General features: G+C 42.7%; 1 protein-coding gene across 4 annotated transcripts in view; it reads left to right on the plus strand.

Annotated features, from left to right (window-relative positions):
* The window catches only part of NEXN (nexilin F-actin binding protein), a 127,481-nt gene that overhangs the window by 64,871 nt on the left and 41,822 nt on the right, over positions 1 to 20,788 (plus strand). For 2 of the 4 annotated variants that reach the window (XM_030205559.1, XM_030205560.1), the window contains exon 8: positions 9,196 to 9,384. The exons of 1 other annotated variant lie outside the window; for it this stretch is intronic. In XM_030205559.1, coding sequence (XP_030061419.1) covers positions 9,196 to 9,384 — 189 coding nt within the window. Of the gene's footprint in view, positions 1 to 9,195; positions 9,385 to 16,738; positions 16,808 to 20,788 lie in introns of all 4 variants that reach the window. One more of the 4 variants, XM_030205558.1, reaches the window with a different exon arrangement.

Below are 20,788 nucleotides of genomic sequence, written 5' to 3' on the forward strand. Positions count from 1 at the left end.
GGATGGACCCTACCTTGCACCACTGACTCTAGATAAGTTATAATTTGCCCCCAAAATAGCTTTATTTTTGGACATTCCCAGAAGGAGTGAAACCATGTGCTCTCTTTCAGTCTACACTTGGAGCACAAAGGATCTGGGACTCCTCCAAAGCGAAACACCTGGAGCTTTGTCATATATGCCCTATATAATATTCGAAATTGGCATTCCCGCAATGTGGCACTTCCTGACAGAGAGGGTATCCTGGCTGTCTATTTCTGAAAATCCAAGGTCAAATTAGGTTTCTGAAGGTCACAAGCCCAGCGCTGCAATATGCCTCCTGTGTCTTTCCTGTCACTGTGTTTCCCCAATACCCTCTGCAAACCCGAGACCGAAAGGCGTTCCCCCGGAACTGCCCTAAAGAATTCCCTAAGGCGGCTCCCATGCCTACCTTGCAACTTCCCGGAATCCAGAGTCTGCACATAATGAGCTAATTGGAAATGGGCGAATATGGCTCCCTGTTCTATGCCCACCCCTAGCGCTCCTATCTCTAATAATTGCCCTCTCCCTCCTAACACATGCTCTAACCTAGTTATTCCCAAAGCTGCCCACCTGTTAAATACCACACTCTCCATTCCGGGTGTAAAACTCGGGTTACCCTGTAGGGGCAACAAATCGGAAGTGTCCGCTGCCAGACCCCAACTCTTAGTCAAGTCTTTCCAGGCCTCACGCAACGGACTTAATAAAACACTCCTCCCCACGTGAGGCGGTATGGAATCCCTGGAACAATGCAATAGATAGTACAGGTGAAACGGTTTGAAATAGTCTTGCTCTAGCGTTCGGGGTGTGAAATCTTGCCTATCTAGAAACCAATCCCCCAGATGCCTTAACAAACATGCTTGATTATAACGACGCAGATCTGGCAGGCCCATCCCCCCTTCCCTCCAGGGCCCCATCAACATTTTTAACGGGAGCTTCGGCTTTGAGTCTCTCCAAAGGAATTTACGGAGATGCTTATAGATTGTGGTTAAATCTTTGCACTTAAGCCTTAGTGGGAGGACCCTCAACAGGTAAAGCCACCTTGGGAACTCTATCATCCGGTACAGATGTAGCCTCCCATGCATGGAGAGCGGCAAAATCCTCCATTTCGCCAGTCTTCCTCTCAATACCTCTATCATGTTGGTCACATTGGAGTGGTAGAGAGCGGATGAACACATGGGAATCCAAACACCCAGATACCTAATGGACTCCGCTGCCCACTTCAGAGGAAATGCAGGGCCCCATAAGTTACGCACTTCCCGATTACCTGTCAAGGCCTGGGATTTTGAATAATTTATTTTGAAGCCCGCAAAGTCTCCATATTCCTGAAAAAGTTCCAACACTGCTCCCAAGGATTTTTTTGGCTGAGTGAGATGTACTAAAATATCATCCGCAAAAGCAGAGACTTTAAACGAGGATTTCCCCCAGGTCACTCCCTCCACTTCTGGGTGCGCGCTTATTTCTCTAATCAAGGGGTCTAAGGACAGGACAAATAGCAACGGCGACAAAGGACACCCCTGACGTGTGCCACGTCTGATTGAGAACAGTGTTGATTGCTCCCCGTTTATCCACATGTAAGCTTGCGGGTTTACATATAGGGCCTTCACCGCACTCCGGAACATCCCCTCTATTCCCATCCGCCTAAGTACTTCAAACATAAAATTCCATACCACCCTGTCAAATGCCTTCTCTGCGTCAAAGCTGACTAACAGAGAAGGGGAGTCCTGCTTTTCTACAGTCTCTAGGGAAGCCAGTAGTGCCCTAATGTTTTTAGTGGCCGTTCTCCCTTTTACAAAGCCCACCTGTGGATCTGCTATTAGGTCTGGGAGTACCCTGGCCAAGCGGTTCGCTAGAATCTTAGAGTACAATTTAATGTCACAATTTAGTAAGGAGATAGGCCTGTATGACCCGACTTCCAGATCATCTTTCCCCGGTTTTAACAACACTACCACTTTTGATCAAAGCTACATTTAATGTTAATAATATCAATGAACACAGATCTGTGTTTAAATAATGTAATTTTTTTTTTATAAAGTAACTGCTTTGATTGTAACCATAGAGAAGCAGTATATTCTTTCCAAATATTCTAGGACTAGGGGACATGCAATGAAGCTACTAAGTAGTAAATTTTAAAACAAACCAGAGAAAATATTTCTTCACTCAACGTGTAATTAAACTCTGGAATTAATTAAAGAGAATGTGGTAAAAGCAGTTATTTTAGCAGGGTTTAAAAAAGGTTTGGATAATTTCCTAAAACAAAAATCCATAAACCATTAAGATGGACTTGGGAAAATCCACTGCTTAGTACTAGGATAAGCAGCATAAAATCTGTGCTACTGTTCTGGGATCTTGTCAGGTACTTGTGACCTGGATTGGCCACTGTTGGAAATGGGATTCTGGGCTTGATGGACCTTCAGTCTGTCCCAGTATAGAAACGCTTATGTTCTTATACCAAATCCCATTCCCTTTACCCTAGCAATGGGCAGACTTGGGTTACTTTGTGGCATGGGGGGCCCAAAGGAATTACCCTGGTTACCCCCCTCCCCTGCCGTCTGTCCTGATAATCATACAGTAGATACATGAAAAGAGTCCGACACAAAGGGGCCTTTTTACTAAAGTGCGTTAAGTACTTAGGGCTCGAGTCAATAAAAATTTGATGCAGAAAAAAATTCAGTGTTGAATGGTATTCTATGAAGGGAGCTCCAGGATGAGCACCCTTTATAGAACAGAACGCAGCGCCAGGATCCACGCTCAACTCTGGTCGTGAGGATTTATACCAACTGAAATCAGGTGTAAATCCCAGCATGCAAGCTAGGTGCAGATCTGCACTATTCTATAAGACTGTGCACACCCATTTCCCTCCCATCATTACACCCCCTTTGCAGATCCACGGAAAAACAGACTGTATTCTACAAATGTTTTACATGGATCTGCCATTTCTGCCCCATTTCAGTGCCTTGCGTCCATTAAAATGCTTTTCCATGCTGAAAAGTCAGCGCAAAAGCAACTCCTAACATTAGGCACTATATATAAAATTCCCCCATTAATGCACACTTAACGCATGGAAACAGACTTCCACAGAAATGCGCTAAAGTGTTCTGCAGCATTTCCCCTGTTTATATACACTGAACTGTGTGCTATTTAATGTTTAGGATTTTTTTTCTGAGGGGCGTGGCAGGAGCAGGGCATGGGCATGGACATAGGAGCGTTAGCCAGCTAGCACGTTACCATGCGCTACCTAGGTAACAAAGAGTTAATGTGGAAGCACTTAGGGGTCCTTTTACTAAGCCATGGTAAAAAGTGGCCTGCAGTAGTGTAGGCGTGTGTATTGGGTGTGCACGCCAGGCCAGTTTTTACCACATCTACAAAAAATGGGTTTTTTTTTTAATGGGATGGGAAAAGGGCCTGCGTTAAAAATGAAACCAGCGTGCGCCCCAAACTGGCCTGAGTCCTTAACGCCACGCATTGATCTAGTAGTAAAGGCTCACATGCTACACATGCAGTGACTGGTCGGCGCTCGCCAAGAGCCAATTACCGCTTCAATTGGTGCACGTAGGAGGAAATACATAAATAATTCATCCAAGCATTATGGGCACGCACCAAATCTGAAATTACTGCCAGGAGGGCGTGCTGGCCTGGTGGTAATCTCATTTTGGCATGCGCCACACACGTGTACAGCCTACTGCGGCTTAGTAAAAGGGCCTCTAAATCTCCTAAATAGGAAAATACTGTAAAACACATATAATAAACATATATTAGTAAAATCAAAAATACATGTTCCAACTATATATAAAAAGTAATCATTAAAAGAACAAGATGGCACACCCTGAAAAGGTGCTGCTCTAAATTTGGGTTTAGTTTCCCAGATTTATGCACACAATTCAGGTTGTATTCTGTACTGCGTGTGCAACTTAGGGGCCCACTGCAGGCTTATCATGCGCCAATCTGGAGCCGGCGGTAGTTCCACCCCCAGCGCACGGCATTTCTGATGCTAGCGGAAATATTCAATAAATATTTCTGCAGGGGGTTACCTGGTGGTAATTGGGCATCGCTGTGTGCTACCCGGTTACTGCTGGGTTAGCACAGGAGCCCTTATCCCCACCTCAGTAAAGGGGCCCCTAAATTATTTTAATAAGCCAATCAGCGCCAATAATTGCCAACTAACAGGCAATTGACACTAATTGGCTTTAATTAGAATTTACACGCAGAACTTACTAAGCATATTCTATAAAGTGATGTGCATAAATTCTAACGCATGCTGCCAAAAAGGGGGCGTGGAATGGGCAGATCTTGGGTGTTACTGAGAACTCTGCACGCTGTTATAGAATGCAACTGCTCCATGCCTAACTTAGTCACCGGTATTTACACCAAAGTTTAATTGGCGTTAATTTTCGTGACTAGATTTAATCATGTGGATGGGCCCTAGGCCTATTCTGTAAACCATGCCTAAAGTTAGATGTACATAGAATACACCTAGGCATATTTATTTTTTTGATGCCGTGCTTGGTGAAAACGCAGAGGACCAGATTCTAATGGACTATAGTAAAAGGATCCTGAAGCGTCCTTTGAATCTGAGTTAACCAGAAGTCACTGAAACCTTGCAACCAGGGGCATAGCCACGGGTGGGCCTGGATGGGCCTAGGCCCACCCAGTTTGGGTTCAGGCCCACCCAGCAGCAGAGTGGAGGGAGCAGGCAGCACTGATCCTGCATCTGCCTCCTTCTCTCTGACGGCAGCGCTTCCCAGATGCTGCCTACTGCCGCCACGATCTACCTCCTCCCTCTGTCTCACTCTCAACAGCAGCGGTAGCGTCGCGATTCAAACACGCTGCCTCCTGCTTCTAACCCGGAAGCGTCTCCTCTGCAGAGGAGACGCTTCCGGGTTAGAAGCAGGAGGTAGTGTGTTTGAATCGCTACCGCTGCTGTTGAGAGTGAGACAGAAGGAGGAGGTAGATCGTGGTGGTGGTAGGCAGCGTCTGGGAAGTGCTGCCATCAGAGAGAGGGCGGGCAGGTGGAATGGGAGGGAAGGATGCATGGGGGTGAAGGAGAATCGCTGGACATGGATGGGAGCGGGAGGGGAGGGGAGAGAGGAGAGTCACGGGATGGATGGATGGGGGGTCAGGGGAGAGAGGAGAATTGCTGGGGATGGATGGATGGAGGTGGGGGGCAGGGGAGAGAGGAGAATTGCTGGGGATGATGGATGGATGGATGGAGGTGGGGGCAAGGGAGAGAGGAGAATTTCTGGGGATGGATGGATGGAGGTGGGGGCAGGGGAGAGAGGAGAATTGCTGGGGATGGATGGATGGAGGTGGGGGGCAGGGGAGAGAGGAGAATTGCTGGGGATGATGGATGGATGGATGGAGGTGGGGGGCAGGGGAGAGAGGAGAATTGCTGGGGATGATGGATGGATGGATGGAGGTGGGAGGTAGGGGAGAGAGGAGAATTGCTGGGGATGATGGATGGATGGAGGTGGGGGGCAGGGGAGAGAGGAGAATTTCTGGGGATGGATGGATGGATGGAGGTGGGGGACAGGGGAGAGAGGAGAATTGCTGGGAATGGATGGATGGAGGGGACAGGGGCAAGAACAGAATTGCTGGGGGTGGATGGATAGGGGCAGGGGAGAGAAGAGAATTGCTGGGGATGGATGGATGGAGGAGAGAGGAGAGTTGCTGGACATGGGTGGGTGGATGGAGGGGAGGGAAGAGGAGAGAGGAAGGTTGCTGGACATGGGTGGATGGAGGGGAGGGCAGGGGGCAGAGGAGGGCTGCTGGACATGGATTGATGGAGGGAAGGGCAGGAGAGAGGAGGCTGCTGGATATGGATGGAGGAGAGGGAAGGGAGAGAGAAGAAATGCTGGACATGGATGGAGGGGAGGGAAGAGTGAGGAAGGAGATGAGATGAGGGAAAAGGAAGAGAGGAGAAAATTGCACATGGATGAAGAAAATAGGCAGAAGCTGGATCTACTGGACAGTCAAGTCTATGGAGGACCCAGAGCAAGAAATGAAGAAGAAAGGCGGAAAGTAAAGAAATAAATGGAAAGGAAGCCCTGGAAACGGAGTAAAGAGGACAGATAGCAGCAGAATCAGATACTGGGCCAGTATGATCAGAAAAACAAAGTCACCAGACAGCAAAGGTAGAAAAAAATCATTTTATTTTCATTATAATGATTGGAACATGTCCACTTTGAGAATCAGGTGCTCAACATTAAAAGCTTATATTTATTTACTTATTTATGGCATTTTATCCCACATTAAACATGAATTAGATTGGAACCTGGGATCATTTAATGTTTTTTTTCCTGGAGAGAGTAATGCATTGCCTCCCCCACCCCCCAGGCTCTCTCCCCGGCTATAGCCAGCTCTGCAATTTTGAGGGGAGGTGCACAGGTGGACAGGGGGGGGGGGGGGGCGCAGAGGTGGACTGGGGAGAGAGCCTGTTGTTAAACATTTACCAGCACATCACTGTCTAGTGCCCACCCATCCAACCTGTTGGCCCACTCAAAATTTGACTTCTGGCTACGCCACTGCGTGCAACAATACAACCTACTTCAGAGTTTGCAATAGTACAATTTTTTATATGCTCATAAACAATATAACTCTAGGAGTAGCCTAGTGGTTAGTGCAGTGGACGTTGATCCTGGGGAACTGAGTTCAATTCCCACTGCAGCTCCCTGTGACTCTGGGCAAGTCACTTAACCCTCCATTGCCCCTGGTACAAAATAAGTACCTGAATATATGTAAACCACTTTGAATGTAGTTGCAAAAACCTCAGAAAGGCGGTATATCAAGTCCCATTTCCCTTCCCTTTTCCCCATTACTACCACTGTACTTCTGGAAGACTACACAACGGGAAGCATTTGTATTTAAGGATTTACCTTATGTATCCTGAGATCTAGGACATTTTACTGAGATGTATTGCTATCCCATGAGTGGCTCAAACAGAATGATCAAGGCACTAAGGAGAGACCAAAAGAAGGAAAGCAGATATTTCATGCTGGCCTTGGTTTCTTTTTAAAGTCATGGTTCCAGTCTGTAGATCCAATCCCTGTTTCAATGAGGTTCTGCTTCTGCTGCAAAAGTCAGAGTAGCTAGAGTTTTTTTTTTTTGCTGTAAGGAAGTTTTAAGATTTCATTGGTATTTTAGTAATTGGCCTCACATATTGTTCCCTATGTCTGTAGGCAGCTGTTGTTTTTTTTTAAACCGCTGTTCTTTGTAGACATTTTTGTTCTGTTATGTATCTTCTATAAAAAGAAAAACAAGGAAAGCTGATGCAGGTGCCAATGACTCAGCATTGCCCACAGTCATCTTAGCTCTCAGAATCTGATTTCTATTTATTGTCAGCATTGCAGTTATTCTCTTCTCAGTTCATTTTGCTAAACTCTCTACTTCAGATAACTCAGGTTTTTCTGTTACATAAAATACCATCTGTTAATCAAGAGGTAATACTGGACAGTAACTCATGCTAGCATTGACTATTAATAAGATCCAATGAAAATCAAAAGAGTTAATCGCAAAAAATTCCATAGCCTCCTTTAAAAGCAAAAGTCAAATGCCAGTATTCCAGCTCTGAATCAGAGAATGTTTTCTGTAAAACCATTATCTCCTCCTGTGTACTTTTACTTAGGTGTATGACTAATGTGAATCTTACCACGTGTGAATCATCTTTGTGATTTCTTTGGATGTTTTAATGTGGAATGAAAAAAAAAACCCTGTTGCCCTCTTAACATTTAAAACCTAGTTGTAGTTTTCATGTTGCCAGAAGCAAAATGCATAGAGGTCTGCTCTTTTATTTAGAAATTGCAGAAAGAAGGTTATGGTAATGGTACAGGATGTGGCATTACTAGTCATATACCAAAGTGGGCATTATGACTGATATTATGACAACTACTTTGGATCATTACTTGCAATGTGATTATCTTTCTTGAAGAGACTACCGGACCCTTTTACTAAAGAGCATTAAGCTATTAGCATGTGAATTTGACGTTTGGTTCCCAGGCAGTTAAGAGAGGATCTGTTTTTAACAGATGATTTCACAGGGGGATTTTATGTTCAGGGACAAAGAAGAGTGAGCACAAATGAGCAGGCAGAAACTCTTTTCTGATACTGGGAACTTTGCACAAGAAAAACCCATCTAATTCTGTGATAGGAGGATAGCACGGTAGTGGTTGGACAGCAGAATGATTTATAGTTAGTGATGAAGGAAATAAGGTGAAGAGTGTTTCAGATGGATTGGTATGTGACTGGAGAAGATTCTTGGTAAGAATAATAATTGGCTTGGCGTTCTTTACTTAGCATATAGCCAGACCTTGAGGGGGAGGGGCCAGAGCCCAAAGTGGGGGGGGGGGGGGGCACAGTTTGGCCTGCCTCCCTGACACTGCATCTGCATGGTGGTACCTTGGCTGGTGGGGGTCCCCAACCCCCGCCAGCTGAACCGTTTGTCCCGTGCTGGTCTCTCATTGCCTGCCTTGCTCTGTTCTCAGTCGCGCCGTACACAATCATTTTAATGAAACTGAGCATACGCAAAGTGTCACGCATGCTCAGTTTCATTAAAACAACTGTGTACAGTGCGAATGAGAAGAGCAGGGTAGGCAATGTGGCGAGACCAGCATGCAACAGGGCTCCTTTTACTGCAGCGGGTAAAAAGGCTGAAAAAAAGAAATGGCGTGCAGTACGTTTGCACTTGCCGTGCGGCCATTTCTGAGGGGGAGCCCGTTGAGGTGGCGGTAAGGTTTCCCTTGCTGCCTGATTACCGCCAGGTAACCCTCTGTGGAAATATTTTTAAAACTATTTCAGCTAGTGCCGGAAATAGTGCGTGCTGGGGGTGGAACTATCGCCGGCACCCGCATTGGGCCGGCGGTAGTTCTGGGTTGCCGCGCAGCAACCCTTTAGTGAAAGGGCCCCTTATTTTGCAAGGTGATAGCTGTTATGTTAGGTGGAGTTTGCGTCTTTGTTCATTTTTGTTTCATTGATTTTCAAAATGATGCACTTGAACCCCTTGAGGGATTTCTTTTAGTTAATTCTTGATAGATAACTTTTCACAATATACCTTTACTACTTTGGGGTACAAAACATAAGGTTCTGAAGCAACCTGCAAAATCTCTATTGGTAACAAACGTGAGCTCAAGTCCTAAATGGTGCATGATACAGAGGTAACAAAACAGATACTCTCTTACTCTATAAAAGGTTGTGGATGATGAAGATGACAGTTTGCTTGCAGTATCAAAGGAAATCAGTCAACCCAGAAAATTAAAATTAAGTTTTGAAGAACTGGAAAAACAGCGGCATGAAACAGAAAGAAGAAAAGCTGAAGATGATGCCAGGCAACGTTTAGAGGAAGAGAGAAAGCAATTTGTTGAAGCAAGGAAAAGCATGGTAGGATTTTTGCACATTAAAACTTACAATTCTTTGTATGTTTTGATCAGCTTTGGTGAGTACATTTGTTTTATCTTTCATTTGGGGGGGGGGGGGGGGGGGGGGGGGGGATGGGGCTTGATATACTGCCTTTCTGTTACAATCAAAGCGGTTTATATATTTTTGTACCTGGGGCAATGGAGGGTTAAGTGACTTGCCCAGAGTCACAAGGAACTGTAGTGGGAATTGAACCCAGTTCACCAGGATCAAAGCCCACTGCCCCAACCACTAGGCTACTCCTCCACTCCAGGGTACTCCCTTCTTACCATCCATCATGAGTATAATTTTATAACAGGGTGCTTCGATATGCCTTGATAAAACAGTCTACCCAAAAGCAGCCACATGTAGTAATATCTGCTCTGATGAAGGTATATGTTTGGGCACATACGCGCTGATAAGAATTAGTGCATACATGTGTATTTTGTTTTTCATAAATATACACAAAAGTGCTGATCTTACTCTGGCCTGCTCCAGCCTCCAACCCAGGACTGCTAAGGCCTATTTTTATGCATGCATATGCTGGGCCAATTTGATAAGCGCCTACCTGAGCATATAAAATACAGTTCTACACACTCAGATCACTTATAAAATTACTCCCTAGATGTCTTTTAGGTGTCATTTTACTAAGGTGCACATGCTAAAAAGCCCATAGCTATAAAATGGGTTTCTTAGCCTTTTGCACACTCTAAGGGCCCTGTTTGCTAAGGTGCATTTTTAATTATTATTAACATTTGTATAGCGCTACCAGACACACGCAGCGCTGAACACCTGACACAGAGAGACAGTCCCTACTCAATAGAGCTTACAATCTAAAATAATAGACAGACAAGACAATTAAGGGCGAGGGAAGTACTTGGTGAGAAGGAACAAGTGGGGGGGGGGGGGGGGGGGGGGGAATGTGTATGCATGCATGCACAAAATTAGCATGTGCTGTGTAGGTGCCCGTAGGAATATTGTGGGTGCCTACACAGTTAGCGTGTGCTAAAAACTGGGCCCTAAATCTGTTAGCGCACCTTAGGGACCGGACCCCTTAATTTTTAAGCTTATTCTACCTTAAATGTTAAAAAATAAATAAATATGAAATTGTGCTAGTACATATTTTTGCCATTGAAACAAAAAGAGTGAAAAACCAGAAAAGGGATGGCTATGTCAAAATCCGTAACTGGGCACCATTTTTTTTTTTTTTAATTCTAGCTAAGAATGAAGGATATTTCACTGGAAAAGCAGCAGATTATTTTGAGATACTTTTAAAGTAAAAAGATGGAAAAGTAGATACTGAACGCACATTTCAATAGATTTCAGTTTCTAGCCTATTACTAAAGTGTATTAAGCGCTAATTCCATGTTACTTATTTATTAAAGATATTTTTGGCGGGGGCATGTCGTGGGCATGGAAGCCTTCTCCAGTTAGCACATTCTGATTTGCGCACACTGGTTAGCGCAGGAGCACTTATTGCCACCTAAACAGGAAGCAGTATGTGCTCCCACATTAATTAGTGTGGAGTTGGCAAAAATATTTTAAAAGTTCTAAATACTGCCTCATTAAATCTGGGCTTAGCACACTAGAAACTCCTGCATTAAGTCCAAATTTTTAACACATTTTAGTAAAAGGGCCCCTAAATTATTCTTTCACTGATTAGATGTTTGACTCAAACCTGTTCTTGACAGATCATGCTCCTTGAATGTGCTGAAGTACAGTTATATCTGTAGGGCTGGCCCTATGGTTTATTTACAGATTATTGCCCATAGGAGGGTAATTTTATGAAGTCATTTTCACACTGTGTGGCCACCACAACATACACACTCAAACTGGCCTCTTATTAAATACTAACAGGTATAAAAATATGGTAGATACTTTTACCAGAGGGTGCTATGGGGGGGGGGGGGGGGGGGGCAAAGCACAGGTGGAATTTACATGTACACTTGTGGATTATAAAATACACAAATTTACACACATACTTGAATAATCTAGGCAGCTGTAAATGTCCATGCTTGCAAGATAGGCATGATTTCTACCTCTTCAGTAAGTATTAAGACACGTGGAGGGGCCTAATCAAACGGGACGCCCAGGTTTTCCTGAGGACGCCCTCACAGTACGTCCCCGCGAAGGGGCGGGGAAACCTGTATTATTGAAACAAGGTGGGCATCCATCTTTCGTTTCGATAATACGGTCGGGGACACCCAAATCTCAACATTTAGGTCAACCTTAGAGATGGTCGTCCCCGGTTTTTTGGCGATAATGCAAACCGAAGACGCCCACCTCAGAAATGACCAAATCCAAGCCATTTGGTTGTGGGAGGAGCCAGCATTCATAGTGCACTGGTCTCCCTCACATGCCAGGACACCAACCGGGCATCCTAGGGGGCACTGCAGTGGACTTCAGAAAAAGCTCACAGGTGCATAGTTCCCTTACCTTGGGTGCTGAGCCCCCCAACCCCCCACCCCCCAAAAAAACCCACTCCCCACAACTGTACACCACTACCATAGCCCTTAGAGATGAAGGGGGGCACCTAGATGTGGGTACAGTGGATTTCTGGTGGGTTTCGGAGGGCTCACATTTACCACCACAAGTGTAACAGGTAAGGGGGGATGGGCCTGGGTCCGCCTGCCTGAAGTGCACTGCAGTACCTACTAAAACTACTCCAGGGACCTGCATACTGCTGTCATGGAGCTGGATATTTATTATTTTTAGGGTGGGAGGGGGTTAGTGACCACTGGGGGAGTAATCTGTTCATTTAGGGCACATTTTTGTGACTTGGTCGTAATAAAAAAAAGGACCAAGTCGCCCAAATGCTCATCAGGGACGCCCTTCTTTTTTCTATTATCGGCTGAGGACGCCCATGTGTTAAGTATGCCCCAGTCCCACCTTCACTATGCTTCCGACATGCCCCCGTGGACTTTGGTCGTCCCCGCGATGGAAAGCAGTTGAGGACAGCCAAAATTGGCTTTCGATTATGCCGATTTGGGCGACCCTGTGAGAAGGACGCCCATCTTCCGATTTGTGTCGAAAGATGGGCGCCCTTCTCTTTCAAAAATAAGCCTGATAGGCCCCTATATATCTTTATAAAATATTGCCTACTTTCCCTCTTAAACCAGGTACCCTATTGCAATATTACCCTCCACATGTCACACATTCAATCCAGTGAGTCTGATGGGGCCAGGGCTCCTCATGGAGACGATGAGTTTCAGTGGAATGTTGCTACTAATTGGATTTCTGCCAGGTACTTGTGACCTGGATTGGCCACTGTTGAAAGCAGGATCAGTGCTTTTTTTGTGCCAATACAGCATACCAGCACCTTTTTTTCCCAGGGCCGGCTCACCTGCCCACCCTTAGCTCCCCGACAGCCCTGCTTTCTGTTCCTGCCCCCCCTCGTTTAAATCTTTTATTATTTTTTTTTACCTGAAGTTGCAGCATTCCTCTGATGTAGTGTCCTGTTTCCGCAAGGGCAGGACACTGAGAGGGAAGGGCAGGCTGGAGGTGAGCCTGCTGCTTTCACTAGTGCTGCCACCGGCGCTGTGACTTCAGGTAAAAAAAAAAAAAATAAAAGATTTAAACGCGGGGCAACAGGAACAGAAAGCAGAACTGTCAGGGAGCTGAGGTGGGGCTGGGGCGAGTCACTGGACATGGATGGGAGGGTAGGGTAGGGGACAAAGGAGAAGCACTGGACATGGAGGGCAGGGCAGAGGAGAATTGTTGGACATGGATGAGGGGAGGGCAGGGGAGAGAGCAGAGTTGCTGGACATGGATGGATGGAAGGGAGGGCAGAAAAAATGCTGGACATGGATGGAGGAGAGGGAAGACAGGAAGGAGATGCACATGGATGGAGGGGAGAAATGCTGGACATGGATGGAGTGGAGGGCAGGGAAGAGAGGAGAAACAGAGGAAAGGAAAGAGGAAGGAGATGCACATGGTTAGAGGGGAAGGGAGAGAACAGAAATACTGGACATGGATGGAGAGGAGGGAAGACAGAGGAAGTAGATGCACATGGATGGAGCGGAGGGGAGAGGAGAAATGCTGGACATGCATGGAGGGGAGGGGATAGAGTTGAAATGCTGGACATGGATGGAGGGGAGGAAAGAGAGAGGAAGTTACATGAACATGGAGGAGAGGGGAGAGGAGAAATGCTGGACATGGGTGGAGGGGGAGAGGAAAAATGCTGGACATAGAAAGAGGAAGGAGATGCACACTGACGAGATGAGGAAAAGAGAAAATCTACACATGGATGGATAAAATAGGCAAAAGCTGGATCCACTCTATACCTGCTCTAGTCAAATCCGCGGAGGACCCAGCTTTTACCAATGGATGTAGGGCAAGAAATGAAGAAGAAAGGAGGAAAGTAAAGAAATAAATGGAAAGGAAGCCCTGGAAACAGAGTTAAGGGAACAGATAGAGAGCAGCAGAATCAGAGACTGGGACCAACATGATCAGAAAAACAAAGTCACCAGACAACAAAGGTAGAAAAAAATCATTTTATTTTAATTTCAGTGTTTGGAAGATGTCCAATTTGAGAATTTATATCTGCTGTCTTATTTTGCACTGGGTATACTGGAGCTGTAACAGCTTACAGAAATTATTTATAATGAAAAAAATCACAAGTTATTTTTTTTCTCCTATACTGGTATAGTATTTTCATTGATACTGCTTATATACGCCACGGCTGGTATAAGGGGTGTGGCCGCTGTGGGTGTGGCTACCATAGGGGTGGATCATAGATGGTGACTCCACCCATAATGAGTACCGGTACCTTTTTTCCTACAAAAAAAGCACTGAGCAGGATACTGGGCTAGATGGACCCACTGGTCTCACCCAGTATGGTTATTCTTGTTATGTTCTTATAACCTTGGTGGCAGACTAGGAAATTATCCTACAGGAGGTGTGTCTTACAGACCCTTCCAGCTGGAAAAACTGGTGGAATTTTTTCCCCCCACTGGTAGTTCTCTCAATCTTTTTACTGCCAGCTCAGCTGTTACTGGTACTGGGATGCTGGTGCCATGAACCTTCATTTAGACTGAACCAGGGATTTTTTTTTAACTTTTTTTTTCTGTAGACCCTCTGTCTCCCCCTCCCCACTCAACTCCCATCCATTTCTAGTTTCATCATTGCAGCAACAGTTCTAAGGCCAGGAGCCATGCTTCTTCCAAAACCCAGTATCATCATGACCTATAAATTCAACCTAACTTACCAAAAAAATACCCAAAAACAAGAGGGTATAAAAAATCCAAAACAAAACCCGCTCTAAAAAAAAGTGAGACTGAAGTAAAATATAGGTTGTGAGGAGAGCATTTTGAAAGGTCCATCAAAAATAGGGCAATTTCATATTTAGCCATATTTTCAATGCACTTTGACTTATAAAGTTACATAATAACCTATGGAACTTTGTAAGTGCTTTGAAAGTGAGCCCCATTGTGACTTCTCAGGCTGGGGTGAGTCCTTACTGAAAACTCTCCTTTCACTATTATATAATTTTTGTCTATATACACTTGCTAGTTAATTATATTTTACTTCAGTCTCACTTTTATTTTTAGGTCAGGGTTTGTTTTGTTTTTGCTATAAATCCAACCAGCAGGTATAGTCCTGAACAATAACCAGGAGTTCCTCGCTCGTCATCCCCTGGTGGCTGTGAACACTGAATCCACAGGAACTCCAGCCCCAGCTAATCTGGGGTGCAGAAGACCTATCTTGGGGATCAACCTGGAGACCCACAACACAGGACAGCCCCATAAGTGTATTTCTGGCAAAAGATGGAGCATACAATTAGAGTCAAAAACAACGACTGCATAATCTCCCATTTCATACAGAAAAATAATATTGTTACACATTTAAGGCCAGTTTTCAAAGAGTTAATGTTTTGTTAACTCTTTAATACAACATTAGACTATCTTAATTAGTCCATCTTATTTCAGATGAAGACTATCAAAACACAACATATTTATACAATTGATGCAGCTAATTTCAACTTAGTGCTTCTGTGCTGTATGCAGTGTTGCTTTTTACATTTTTGCATTGTTTTGGCTCGAATGGCATTTTGGCTGTTATGATATTGAGCGCCAAAGTTGCAACTAATCTTGCTGTTTTCTGGAAGTAAAAATCATAAATTGACCGTCCTGCAATACCAAGCTATCACTTCATAAATGTATTTGTGCATTAGTTACAATAAATAATGGAAATTCTTAACATGCTTTAACTTTTTACTATGCAAGAACACAGCAAAGAAATTTCTGTTGGATGGAACTGATTAGACCCCTAACCAGCTCAAACAAGCTTTTCATGTTGTGAGACTACTATTATCTCCAGATGGTTGCCTATTTATAGGCTCAGGAATTTTGCAGAACTTGAGTCCACTGCTTTAAGAACAATGCTTTCTCATGCCAGTCCTAGACGACCCCTTAGCCTGTCGGCTTTTCAGGATATCTGAAATAAGCACACATGAGATACAGTTAACATTCAATGGATACAGTGGGTCCATGCACATCCCATTCATATTCACTGTGAATATTGTGTTCAAGTTCTAATTGACTATTGTAACTTTATTTAAAACTTTCTGCCTCTTCAGTTAAAGCAGTTCTGATAATACAGAATGTGGGTGCATAAGCAGAGATTGCCAGGTCCTTTTTTCTCTTTGGCTGCCTACTGGATGATGTATCAAATTAAAGATTGCTATGCTGCGATTTAATTGTTTTAAATTCCCAATGCCCCTACCACTTACTATGGTGTTGACATTGTATCCACTAACACAACCAATGAAATCTTAAGATTAAGGGCAACTGAATAGCCCTTCATTATGATAGGGGCATGGATTGTAAATTCGGAACAGGATGTTCTCCATAGCGGGTCCAAACTTGTGGGATGCATTGCCTAGAAACAAACTTGCTAGATTGAAGGAAAACAGTTAAAACATTTTATTGAAGTATACTGACAGAGGTGTGCAATACAGTACCCTATAATCTTGTGCAACTAACTTTGGGTTTACATTCTGGTTCAATGTTACAGATTTTAAATATTTTGTTATCTATTTCATACATTGTTATGATTAATAGTTTTTGTGTGTGTTTCATGATTTATTGGACCTGTCTAACTGGTAATGATTGCTAGGATAGAAATTTTTTTTAAATAAGTAAATGCCCTGTTAATGAGACTGGTTAGGGGTACTTCAAGACTGGCTTGAGAGTACATTGCTTTAGAAGACATCTATATAAAATTGAATCTACTATAGAAAAAAAGAAAGCTTTTAATTCTGTGATCCATTTTCTTAGAATGGTGTTCAAAATGCTGTTGTATTATTAAGTTATCTCCCCATGTCCTAATTATTTTTAAGAGTCCAGACCAGGATAGCATTGAACAGGATGTGGAGAGTTCAGAGATGGAGAGTTTTGAAGCTCATAAAGTAAGGCATATTTGATTAACAACATTTTTGAGTTTTCATCTCTAGTTAACCTATTGCTTTGCACTATTTTTGGATCTCACATGTAATTCCTATAACTTATCACCAAAATGTACTTTCTGATTAGAAACATATTCAGTTTTCTCAGAGAAATGGACAGAGTTAAAAGTACTGAATGAGCCTTACTGCTTCTATTCTGCGTTACAAAACCAACAAATTTGTATTACCATCCATACTGTTGATTTTTCAGAAAGACATGACAAGCTGAGGAAAGTATTCAGTGAACTAAATTCATCAGCTTCAGTTATCTTTACTACAGCCCTAGAATTCAAAATCTCCGCTTAACATGATTTCAACAGCAGTTTTCAGTAACATTTCATTTGACCTGTAATTACAAAACATGCTTTCTAATTTATTAAAGTATTGTATTGAATAACCCTTTCATAAGAAATATAAACTTTAAACAGATCTACAAAATGTTTGCTAGACCAGTAATTCCCAAACTGTGGGTCGGGACCCAAATGGGATCATATCATCAGTGTATAGGGGAAGGTCACAAATATTGGACTGCCACTATGATGTACATGCAGTAGGAACAATCAACATTGCGTCTACTAGACATACATCAACATGGGGCCTGAGAGTCAGTGAACATTCCCAGGCTCTGCCCCCTCCTCATGTATAGGCTTGCTATTAGAGTGGAACCACATAGTATATTCTAAAACACAGGGTTTGGCACTGAGTGCTGCCTTTATGCTAGGGAGGGGGGAGGAAGAGGAAGTGAATAAGAAAAGAAGAGAGGAGGGAAGGGAAGGGGATTGAATGTATTGTTCCCTTTAAGCTGAGCAAGAGTCCTCTAATTGCATTGCTGTCAATGGGGGGGGGGGGGGGGGCTTCAACATTGTGCTTTCAATGGCTAGAGACAGGAAGGTTTCCTGGAGTCCTGCAGAATTTTCCTGTCAGTCACTACTGAAAACGTGATAATGAAACAGCACCCCCCACTGGCAGGACTGCCTCTCAGCTTAGAGGGAACAGTGACTAGATGTCTGCTATTTTGTTTTCATTATGTAGGGTCACATGACATTTTAAGTGTTAAAAAAGCCATCAAATTGGATTAGTTTGGGAAGCACTGTGCTGAATTGTTCAAAGCAGGCCAAGAGGTTGAAGGATCTACAAACGGACTCGCTGGCCTTTTGTCGATATGATATCCCCTCAAAACAAAATCAATTCTGTTCATGCAGAAATAATTGCAGGCACAAGAGATGCCAATATACTAAAGTGCACCTAAATTTGTAAACGCAAGTACATACATAAAAAAAGTGCACCTATGCTAAGTGTTCACATGCTAACTGTGCTTTTAATGTGCAAATGTCAGCCTTTCTACATCTGTCACAAAAGACACACTGAGGTAACAGGCTGTTCACAGCAGCTATGTACTGTCTTGTAAAACACACACATTGCAAGAAAATAACCTGCACTCTGGGTGGTATCGTTGTCACAATAAAATCTGTAAGCAGAGTTTGCCTGGTCTTTACTGCCTTGGCTCATTTGCATGTCAGTGTTAACTGCTAATATTTATGTTTTTTAATTGTTCATTCTTTTAATCTGATTACATGCCTAATAAAATAATCTATAAGCAGGGTGCAATTCAATGGAAGTAAAATCAACCTCTACCTCATCCCATCCTGCCTAAAAAAATAAAATCCAAATTTAGATAACATTCTCAAAGAGTGTACTTGGTCATTATTAATTGCAATTTAACACACTGGCCTCCCACATTTGTAGCATGGACTTACAATGCACTGATTTAGTTTCTTGAAATTAAAAATATGCAATACAGATGTGCCCTAAGAAATTTTTTAATTTTCAGATTTTTAGCTTTTCTCCATGATTTTTGGACTTTTTACTTGGGGGGGGGGGGGCACGTTATCACACATATTAATAAAAACTTCTTTCACATGATCAAATTGACTTCATGCATATTATTTATTAGGATTTATTTACCGCCTTTTTGAAGGAATTCACTCAAGATGGTGTACAGTAAGAATAGATCAAACATGAGCAATAGGCAATTACAGCAGTAAGAATATTCAAAAACAATACAAAGTATGGCATAGTATACCACTTACAATGACAACACAATACGTAATAGAACATTATAATTGATAGTGAAGGGTAAAACAAAGATGTAACATATAGATAGGTAAAAAAAAAGTAGGAAGAGTTAGAAAGTAAGATCATTGATTAAAAGAAAGTTGCACATAAGGTCAGAGAGATGGTTAAATATCTCAGCTAGGGTAGGAGTGGATAAACATTAATATGTTAATGTACATTTAATCGGTTTTGCACACATTAAAGGGCCCATTACTGTGTTAGGTACTAATACCCACATAAGGCAGCTTAAAATGGCATACCACAGTTACAAAAGAATACCACCTGCATTTTTGTATGTCCAGGTATCTGATCAGTACCCAACTATTGCTGGGGGTCTGTACTTATTGCTTTTGTGATGTTGTACGTTTGATTATTCTTTTAATAAAGTTTCCTGCTGAAATAAGTTTTAAAAAGGCATACCACAGGATGTGTTCAGGTGTCCTTCAGTAACTGCTATATTAGCATGCATAATCCGGGTGCTAAAAAGTTCTTACTTTTTTTTGGGAAGGGGTGTGTCGGAGGGGTGGAGAGTGGGTGTTCCTGTGCTAAATAGTTGGTGCAGGATTACCATGTGAGCCCCTACAACCTTGAAAATGGGTAGCTGTAAGTGCTCACACAGTAATATTTTTAAATGGCTGCATGCTAATGATAGTGCATGACCATTAATACAAAAAGAAAAAAAGAAAATCTGCTATTTTATAGCGGCAGTAAAAATGGTCTTAGCATGCAGGAAAATCCCACACAAGGGCACACTAAGGTCACTTTTTGCCGCAGCTTAGTAAAAGGACCCCTAAACTTTTTAAGGCACTGTTAGAAAAGGAATGTGTAGCAACAAATGAACATCCCTACTATGCACATATCCTGAATCATGTTCTGAACAGACATTACAATAAAACAGTACAAAAAATGGTTTTATAAATTTCAGGTTTAAGAAGCAGACTCATAGTATGGGTAAAAAGGAGGAAACCTCCACCAAAAACTTTTATAATAGTCACGTCAGAAAAGTAGAAAGTCTTCTCAACCCGTTTTTAAAAATAACTTTCTAACAGTAATGATTAGCAACAGAAGCAGTACATAACAGATATCTGGATGCAAAGAATATTGTATTACATTACCGAACATCCCAGAATCACCTGAATTTAAGATTCTTAATCTCCCTTTTATTTCCATATCAACAGCAGGCCGAAATCACCACATTAGTCTCCTCCTGCCAGTGGTATCTGAAGACAAAAATATTTGGGGTGGCAACAAACCTAGGGGAAGCCAAAGTCGTTTATTGTTCATTTATTGTTTATTTCTCTTGTAATCTCTTGATTACAAGAGATACCATTTCTCTTGTAACCAAAATAAAACAAATTAAAACAGCAAAACATAAAACAAAAGAACACCATAATTCGATAGTAAAGCTCAGGGACTCAAGACCAGTCAAACCAATCACAAACATTATCTAAAATCCAAATTCAACTATATTTGTCACTATAGAATCATCAATTACATTTTCCTTCTCCCGTTGCAGAAAATTGTTCAGGAAAACTGAATAACACTCAGAAGCCAGATTAAGGGCAGTTTATTGTCCAAAGGCCAAATTAAAAAAATAAGTTTTCAATAGTATTCGTAAAGACTTATATGAATCTTCAAGCCTCCGATACTGAGGAAGCAAGTGACATTTACACACATCATACTCCTCTTTCCTCCTACTTTTTTTTCCAGTCTATTTAGGAATAATCTTATGAATAGAAAATATAAAGAATCATAAACGAAAGTAAATTGCTGTGTGTGCACACAGTTGTTTCTGATTTGCATGCAATTGTAAAAACATAACTGCAGAGA

Source organism: Microcaecilia unicolor, chromosome 6 (genome assembly GCF_901765095.1).
Source record: "Microcaecilia unicolor chromosome 6, aMicUni1.1, whole genome shotgun sequence".
In the NCBI taxonomy this organism is placed as follows: Eukaryota; Metazoa; Chordata; class Amphibia; order Gymnophiona; family Siphonopidae; genus Microcaecilia; species Microcaecilia unicolor.